The sequence below is a fragment of the Phragmites australis genome, chromosome 18 (assembly GCF_958298935.1).
Source record: "Phragmites australis chromosome 18, lpPhrAust1.1, whole genome shotgun sequence".
Taxonomy (NCBI): Eukaryota; Viridiplantae; Streptophyta; class Magnoliopsida; order Poales; family Poaceae; genus Phragmites; species Phragmites australis.
The window spans coordinates 4,858,806-4,868,580 of NC_084938.1; the positions used below are offsets into that span (position 1 = coordinate 4,858,806).

At 41.2% G+C, this 9,775-nt stretch overlaps 1 protein-coding gene across 2 annotated transcripts; it reads right to left on the reverse strand.

Annotated features, from left to right (window-relative positions):
• Positions 1–692: 692 nt before the first annotated feature.
• LOC133898456 (RNA-binding protein L-like) lies at positions 693–8,129 on the reverse strand. 2 transcript variants are annotated; one of them, XM_062339159.1, is made up of 7 exons: positions 7,638–8,127; positions 5,799–6,258; positions 2,948–2,997; positions 2,735–2,865; positions 2,551–2,653; positions 2,297–2,482; positions 693–940 (listed from the first exon to the last, which is right to left on the reverse strand). In XM_062339159.1, exons 1-7 carry the CDS (start codon positions 8,019–8,021, stop codon positions 938–940), a joined length of 1,317 nt encoding a protein of 438 aa, XP_062195143.1. In that variant the 5' UTR covers positions 8,022–8,127; the 3' UTR covers positions 693–937. The 2 variants fall into 2 exon arrangements, with proteins under 2 accessions (XP_062195143.1, XP_062195144.1); XM_062339160.1 differs by lacking the exon at positions 693–940 and having other exon boundaries at positions 2,304–2,482; positions 2,551–2,618; positions 7,638–8,129.
• Between the last annotated feature and the right edge of the window lie 1,646 nt (positions 8,130–9,775).

Consider the following 9,775-nt stretch of genomic DNA (forward strand, 5'->3'; position numbering starts at 1 on the left):
AACGTGGAACGGTACTAGCTGTCAAAAGAAACCCTGGGCGCCAGCACGATCCGTGAGGGATGAGTGGGCACCAGCACGGTCCATGGGGGACGAGTGGACGCCATCGCGGTCCAAGGGAACGAGTGGGAGACTAGAAACCACATGTCCTGTACTACAGGAAGACGCACATCCACTAACAAGCCGAGTTGTCTAATCACCAAGAAATCTATCACCACGCGTAAGAGAAGTATCTGACACTAACAGTAAAAATCTGAAAAAAAATCAAATACATTATTTATAGAGAGCCACTTCCAACCACTTCACCAATCCTAACACAACACCGACGGTCCAGATGCCAACAACACAAATTGCCAAGAACAGACGTGCTCTTCTTCAAAATTGTTGGGCAGGCAAGCAAAATTGTTAGCCTTATGAGTTTCATATGTAGCAACTTACTACATCACGTATGCTCGAAAACTTGCAGTAGAAACAGTAACCAATCCAAAAGGGAATAGAAACCCATTTAGCAAGCTTTTGGCTGTAGGACATGTTGGCTCAGGTACCACGTAAACAGAAGCATCATTTGCAAGGCACATCGATTCAAAATTCATCGTCCGCCAAGGTGAGGAAACGACGCAGTGAAAGAAAGGAGTATGGAACTGTTTTCTCATTCAAAAAAATAGAAAGAAATACTCGAAAGAGATGTTACGGGATAACATAAACAGCAAGCAACGATAAGTTAACAGCAGTAAACAAGAGGCGACACAGTACATTGTTATTGCTACAGTTACTCAGATAAATAATGATAGAATCACAACGCACCATGACAAAATCTGGAGTACTACAAACCATGTCTGTATAACCATAACCCAGGCATGCATCGGAAGCTCTATCTTACAGCAACTCATTCATCTACTCACGTCATCGCGCCCAAATGATGCGGCCGAGACACTGGATCTCACTGCAAAAAACGACAATAATTTGTCAGATTCTCGTATTAATATACATGCGAACTATGAAGATATGCAGATAAATAAGTTAACTAGTCAAAGAAGCCTAAGAGGGCATCAAGAGCAAGGTCAATGCTCCAATTTATTTTAGTCTCGCAAGAAAATAAATTCAGAGAACTATCGAACAGTTAAGATTTGCCAGTCTTTGTGCGTCAGTAAACAGTACAAACCAAAAGAAGGGGCAAGTACGAATAAGTCAACCAGTGTCTTCAACTCTAGTGCTTATTCAACTTCTGCAATCTCCAGCATGAGTCATTTTGAATGATAGTACCGTATCTATCAACAAAAAGAAAATCTAAACAAAAAGAGACCTGAAAATATAACTCTAATACGTCCTTTCATCTACAAAATATATCATTAATTACAAGACAGCCAATACAAATTAGCCAAGTCTAAACAATAAAGTTCCATCAAATCTAGTCGAATCTGAAGAGAAATTGCATTACTTAAAGTTAGAAGACCTAGTGTAACAAAATAGTGAACACAATACAAGGACACTAGGAGTGTAATCGGACCAAATACAGACGGATATCGTTGTTCCTATATTCTATCTCACTTTTTTTTTTTTTCATCGGAATCAGAGCCAGAGACGGATGGTGCCAGATACAGGTATGGATGCGGATAGTCTCGATCATGAATACGGATTAATACGGATCGAATATGTGACGAGTCAGATATAGATAATGTCGGTCACGAATATTTATTCAGATATTGAGTAAAAGCAACAACCATATATATCGCATATGTTATGATTGTTCGACCATTCCATATATCCAAAACAACTACATTTGAGATCCAACAAGCAAATCAACAATATACTCCAATAGGAGTTATGTTAGAGCAAAATTGGAGAAATTATGAGTGCCCAATATGCTGGCTGAAGCTTCTATTAATAATTTGAACATATTAATAACTTCAAATGAAAAAAGTATCAACTACGAACTTATAGATCTCGTCGAGAGCTATAATTTTCATAAAAAGATCGTCGTCATCCAACTCCATATGAAAAAGTTAAAGCGTAGGAAGATAGGCTCGGATAGTTGTCAAATATATCCGATTTTATTCTCGGATATCCGATATCCGACGGATACATGGCCCCCTACATCCAAATCCGATATCTGACACAACTATCCGAGATCTGGTCCAATATCCGAGATTTCTTTCAGATATCCGATATCTGAGATCTGATTAGCATCTAAAACGGTTCAGGCGATCGGGCGGGGGGGGGAAATCCAGCCCGTTTTCACCCCCAAAGAACACATATCCCTACGAGTCAGGTTGGACCAACAATTAACAAAAAAACTCACCTGCTGCTGCTGTGGATGCTGAGCTACTGGTTGCTGTTGGTAATTTGGATAGCCAGTGTAAGCTCCATAACCATATATATTAGGGTCCTGAGATTGAGGTTGAGCATACCCATAGGCCTCATAGCCTTGCCCGTAGCCATAATAACCAGGATTAGCCCCGGCCCACTGATTGGAATCCTGTTGAGGCTGAAAATACAAACGCATCAGCTTCAGTTGATAGGAGGGGAAAAACGAGTTGGCATGCAAGAAATAACCTGAGTTTGTTTGTTTGACGGGCTGCGCCCCCATGAAAGCCTCACATTCTGCCCTCCAATCAAGGTACCTTGCAGAATTACCAATGCCTCCTCAGCAGAAGATCTGAATGTACAGTAACCGAAACTATTTATATGATTGTACACATCACAAACAAGGGAAAAGTAGGGTGCAAAATCAGCCAACCTGGTAGCATATTGAACAAAACCACATCTTTTGCCAACAGGGATCTTGACATGGACCACTTCCCCATAAGGCATGAAAACTTGTCTCAAGATATCTTCAGTGACATTGGGGTCAAGGCCACCAACAAAAATCTGTGCTCAACAACAAAGACAGGTTATCAATAGCTTGATAAGAACAATTGCTTGGACACAAGAAAGTAGCACAAGAACGCACGGTGGTATTGTTAGGATCATTGTCAGACTGAACTCCCTGAGCACTTGGTACTGTAAATAAAACACAAATAAAAAAAGGCATAATGTAAGAATACCGAACATTGAGGAAAAAAAAACGTGTATGTGGATGCTTATCATGCATATTATGAACTTCAACAGTTGTAAAACGCTGTTCCGTTAAGAAATGCTGCAATGCATATGCAGATATTCCATGCTATACTGCATTGGCTAAAAAATTCGGGCAATCCAATCCACAATAACTAGTTTACAGGATACAGACAGCCCAGATAAGTATAAAGAATTACAAGCTGATGAACAAAAATGTGCAGCAGACAAAAATGGTCTAAATAAAGGAAAGAAAGAATATAACATATCAGTTGTTCTGTGTCTAATCTCCAATTCTAGGAACAACATCAGAGAACACACTTGCATTATGGGGCTTCAATAGCTAATAGGCCCATTCAGGAATTAATATTTAACTGCATGTTTTTCTTAAACAATAACTCCATTCTTAAAAGCCCTGTAACAACATAAACTCATTTAACTAGGCTTGTATGGATGATGTACCTCCAACATATTAAATTTCGGTGGAACTGAATATCGGAAGTCTATAAAAGTTTAACAGTTTTTGTTTCACAGAGATTGTTGGTTAACATTAGTAGGGCAAAATCCAGAAAGTCGGCAACCAACTATTTTCATCTAAAGTCATTATATCTTGGGAGATCCAAAATATATCCACAAGCTCAAAGCAAGCAAAACATAAGGGAACATAGAGCATTTGTGCCCAACATAAGGAGGTAATAAAAAAACAGTAGACTTGGCTATCACTAAGCCAACTGAAATCCAACATCTTGAACGTGACACCAAGGGAATATTTGGATCCCTTGCTGGGCACTGTGCAGCCTTGCTGAGCAAGGCTAGCTGTTTGGTAGCGATCCAAAAAGCTTGTTTTGTCGGGCAAGCTCACTCAGCCCAGCAAGGTTTTCCTTGCCCGTGCAGGAGAGCCAAATTGCTTGCCACTGCTCTCTTGTGCTAGCTCGAATCAGCATCTTCTTCATCGGTGGAGGAGCTCCTCGTCACGCAAAATGGTCTCCCTCGGGATCGAGCCCCTCTTCGCCCGAATCAGCATCTTACCCCACGGGATCGAGCTCCTCTTCGCCCGAATCAGCATCTTCCCCCACGGGATCGAGCTCCTCCTCGCCCGAATCAGCATCTTCCCCCACGGGATCGACCTCCTCCTCACTCGAATCAGCATCTTCCCCGTCGGGATCAAGCTTCTCATGCCAATCGACCACCCAACTCTCCGCATTGGGGATACGCCACCCAGATCGAGCTCCATGCCGCTGGATTGACCTCTCACACGGACGAGCTTGCGGTTTGGAAGAACAGAGGAAAGGGGAGGCAAGGGAACCAAACGGATGTGTGAAATCTTGCCTTGCTTTGACAAGCGAGGCTTGGCTAGCATTGCTGGGCGAGGCGAGCTCAGCAAAGGATCCAAACTGACCCCAAATCTCAGGTTTCCGAAGGCAAATAAAATCATGACTGCAAATGAGCTAACAACTAACAACTAACAAAAAAATAAAGGGAGGGAAGGTCAGCGGAAAAAAATGTTGCCAGTTTTTTTTTCTTCCCTTCTCGTGTGCGCACATTGGAATGCTCCATACTGAACTCTAGCTTCTCCCTTAAGCTCCTTTCTTGGAGAAGCTAGGAGAAAGGGGCCTGAACCTCTTTATACAAAAGGCTTTTAAGACTAGCTAACAAGTTCCAGAAACTACACCCATTGTGGAAAGGTTTAAGCTATTGATATATCACATCAAAGCCCTCTAGAAAGAAATTTAAAAGCTTCCACACAGAAGCACTATCGATGGATAGATACAGCATAAAAAATGGTACACTTATAGAACAAGTCTACCATTGCTGTTATAGCTTAAAACACTGTCAACGAATCAGCAATTTGGCATGTTTCCCCACGTTATTGAGAAGTTATAGAAGCAAATTGGATCTTACATAAAAAAAAATGACAAGGTAATATCAAATGGAAGTTTACAAAAGGCATCAATACAAAAGCTTGCCCTGAAAAATGTTTCAAGCATAACATCCTTCCAAAAAAGGTTACAAAAAGGAAAATGTAGAAAATGTGAACCCACGTGAAAAGAAGTGCAGGTTCCCCATTACTAGGTTATGAAGCTTATAAACACTATATACATGCATTCGACTTGGAACCTTTGAGTGGTGAAGGTTCTTAACCTTGAGTGATAACTTTAATAAAAGAACAGAAAAAAATAAATGGACTGTGGCTGGAGGAAATGAGAGGCAAAGGTTCTTAACCTCAAGTAATAGATTTCATAAAGGATACAGATGGAAATAACTGGACTGTGGCAGGAAGGGAAAAACTAAGAAATAAAGTAGATACCGAAAGAACCAAGATCAAATTTAGGACATAAACAATTAACACTGACCTAACAGAGGCCACGCATTACACAAGACATGCATTGCAGCTCAAGTCAGTTCCAAGGCTCCTACATGAAGAGCCTGTTGGTATCCTGCTTCCAGACAACAGGAATTTTATGAGTATTTCAGAACCCTAATGTATCAAATGATCCGAATTCACAAACGAAATGCTGTGAAGCTACCGACTTGTTCCAAGACTGCAACCAAGCTTCAATACATTTGGAACAAGTAGAGAAAACAAAATCACAGTCTAACTGAACCAGTAGCAAGTAGCAAGTCACAGCAAACACAACAATCACATAACAAAATAGAAACACAAAATGCATGACAACTAACAAGTCAAATGCAATAATATGCAGCTAAAACAATATCAATTCAACTGGTGTTCAGTTATTGCTTACCTTTCTCTTGAACTCCAGTAGTTTTCTTATTTGCAGCTGGACCAATACGCATAGGTCTTGAAGAACAGAGCATCCCATTCATTTCAGTCATTGCGCGAGCTTGCTCATTAGGATCACCAAATTTCACAAAGCCATAACCCTTTGAGCGCATTGTCAGTTTGTCTGTAACAACTTTTGCACCCTTCACAGAAGGGTAATGTACCCTGAATGTCTCTTGTAATATGTAGTCTGTAACATCAGCAGCCAAGTCACCAACAAAGATTGTATAATCAGGGGAGTCATCACGTTTTTCACCAGCAGAGGCCCAATTCAATCGGAATGGCAACTCAACATTTGGCATCATTGTCCCATTGTATGTCTGAAGAACTCTTTCGGCAGCAGCACGGCTTACAAATTCAATAAAACCATAGCCCTGAAGTTGTGCAGTCTGCTTGTCACGAATTAGCTTCACAGATAGTACCTACAAATTCATGAGCAAAAACAAAAGATCAGCATACTCCTATGAATAAAAGCCAAAAAAGAGTTGTGAGTGAAATGTGCAACGGTAACAACTGAGTATGCTGACAACAGAAATATTCTAAGAATGCAACTCAGCATTGCAACAAACACCATGGCCACAGCAGTTAGTACACTTATACTTCAGCTAACCATGAAAACAAGTATAGACAAGGAACAAACCCATTGAAACTACAAACGAAGACCCCAACGATCAAATGCAAACAAAATATTCAGAACAAGAAAAGTTCACATGTTTTACGTTAAAATACCCTCAGAACTGCAAACATTAGAATAAGTAAACCTTCCACGCCAATAAAAAATTAAGAATAAATTTCAAAAAACTGCAGGTCTTCTGGCATATGCATCAAAAAACTACACATTTAGTGGGCACCTGTTATCAAAAAAACTACACATTTAAACAAGTGTATAGGAAAAGTTAAAAATTTAGCAGACCCTATAATATTAAAAATAACAAGGTTTTTTGAGCTATGTATCAAAAAGCTACACACATTTAAGAGGGTGAATCATCAGTCTAAATGTGTAATTTTCTGATGACAAGTAAGGCTAAATGTGTAGTTTTTTAATATAGTTGCTTAAATGTGTAGTTTTTTATAGAAGTTGTTAAATGTGTAGTTTCTTATACACTCGCTTAAATGTTAGTTTTTTTATACATATGTCAAAAAAAACTGTAGTTTTTTAACTTTACTCAAAAATAATTACCACCCTGAGGCAACCAGAAAAGGTATCAAACGAACGCCAAGACACATCCCAGATCCCATACGCAGCATATTAAGAGGAAATGCAAGAGACCCAGATAAACCCAAAAATACCAAAATCTATATGCATTACAATATTCACTTAAGTGTGGTATGCATCACAATTACCCCATTCTAAAAACAACGAAACTCACTTAACTGTGGTATGCATCACAATATTCAAACCCATCGATGCATCTGGAGCAAAATCTTAGGGAAAACACGAAACAGTGTTCAGCTACTCCGGACCATTGCCTAGGAAACCCCTCTCTGGTGCCAAACTGTTGTAGACATACATGAACAGAACATTCTAAATCCACAGTTGATACCAATAACATCATACTCAAGCCCTGACGATTCTAATTCACAGTTAGTTAATCACATATAGCATCAAACTCTAGCGAATCTGAATTCATAATTAATCCCGTATATGATCAAACTCTATTTATATCATACAACATCCATGAACGCAACTAATTAACAAATACAGCAAGCGCTATACGGGGTCTGGAAACAAGCATCAATGGACTCCGCGTCGAACGGATACATCGAACGGAGCGAAGCGAAGATTCCCAGACGCACGTACCTCCCCCGAGGATGCGAAGCACCCGTAGATGTAGTTCTCGTCCATCCAGTACTGCAGATCCCCGATCCAGAGAGTCCTAACCTCGTTGGGCCCGGTGGGGGGCGCGGACACCGCCGCAGGAACCGGCGCCCCGTAGTACGCGGCCTGGGGCGGAGGCGCCTGGCCGTACGCGGCCTGGGGCGGCGGAGGCGCCTGGCCCCACATCTGCGGCGGGGGCGGCACCTGGTGCTGCTGGGGCGGCGGGGCGTACTGCTGCTGCGGAGGCGGCGCGTACTGCTGCTGCGGCGGTTGGGGCATGGGCGGCGGGATGGCGCCCCAGTGCGGAGGCGCGCCGGGAGCGGGCTGAGGAGGGGGGGCCACGCCGGGCTGCGGCTGCGGCATCATGGCGGCGGCACGGGTGGACGAGCGTGCGAACCCTAGGGTGAGGCGAGGGAGGAGGGAGGTGTGGAGGAGTAGGCGATTGAGTTTGGATTGGGACGTGTGGATGTGTCGGGGCACGGCTAGATATTTTGCCTCTGCCTCTCTTTTTTTCTTGAGAGGAATTTCTGCCTCTGCCTCATTTTTTTTCTTGAGAGGAATTTTTGCCGCTGCCTTTTTTCAATGGAATACAAATGTATAAAAGAGGAACTAATTAAGTGTTCGTGTGTTGTGATGAAATAAAATATTAAAAATAGTAGTATTAATCACAAACTTAAGATATAAAAATATTGATGTGTTATGGAAGCACCGCCGAACAAATACGTTAGAAGCAATATCGTAGATCGCTTTTAGATGACATTCAAAAAATTAGAAGGAGATTATCCGCTAATTTTTGTCCTAATTTTTTTAATTTATTTTTATTAGTAAAATAGATTCTATATTCGTAACCGATAAGAGACGAATGGGCTACAGAAATAGAATGGATAACAAAAATTGAGTAAATTATTCAAAATTTACATGACTTTATTAGATATGAGAAGAATAGAGAAAGAGATGAGTAGAGAAATGATACCAGAAAGAAGTATGATGCAATTTTGCCAAATCAACAATGGCCACGGGAATCACGAAATGGCATCCCATGTCGCTGTCGCCCCTCTTCGACTGCCACCACTATTTTCGGCATACCCGTTCGGGAGCTGCTCCGCATCATCCAAACTTCCGTGCTCACTCGCCGCTACCAATCAACGGGTCTCCGAGTCCTCCAAAGTAAGCGCCTCACCACCCTCCCCACCTGCCCCGATGTAAGCGTTCAAATCCCTACTTCTAATTAGGATTGGTAAACAAATTTTCCCGACCACAATAAAAAATATTTCCTTTTTCTAATTTAATGTATAAGACTGCTCACTAACTTAGGCTATTAATTTGTGCTTGTGTAATATAATGGAGAAATTGTGGTTGTGAATGAATATGCAAGAGAAATTGTGGTTGTGAATGAATATGCAAGTCACGATGAACTTGTTGAATTGCTGCTCCAATTCTAGTTGTCGGTGTAGCAATTCTATAGATTTTTTTTAACAAATCTTTTACGCCCATTACAACAAATGGGCAGAAAACTAGCGCATGAGAAAATTAGAATCCCTATCTTTTTTATGATCATAGCTAGCTCAGGGCCAATTCGAATACCGAATTAACTCATCAGAGTGATGTTTTTTCACTGATAAAGTGATGTCGAGCTTCCCCTGTCTCCTAATCGGCGCTACAGTATTTTTGAACAGTAAAATATGTCTGCTGCAACAGTGATTTGCAGCGAATCACTGTAGCACAGGTAATGTACGGTAACCCATCGTATCGAATTCACTGTAGCATGGATACTGTAAAGTTACTGTGTCAATAAATCTCGATGTTCGTTCTCGATCCACGACTTGCGGAAGGACTAAAGTCACATATAATGTATTGCACGACAGTCCACTGTAGCGAATTCACTGTAGCGGTGACTTTGGATCTCAGTCCCTTCTGCAAAGTACTCTCTTCTCCCCCAATAAACACCTGCTATCTCGGTGAACGCTCACTTAATGCACGAGATGTGAGAAACTAAGAATAGAATGGATTTTAGTGTGCTAGTGATCCAATTACTAACCAATAAGCTAGTGACAGGTTTTATTGACAGAACAAGTGTTAATTTGCACTGTTATTTCTAAAATGCAAAGGTGAATTGTCAA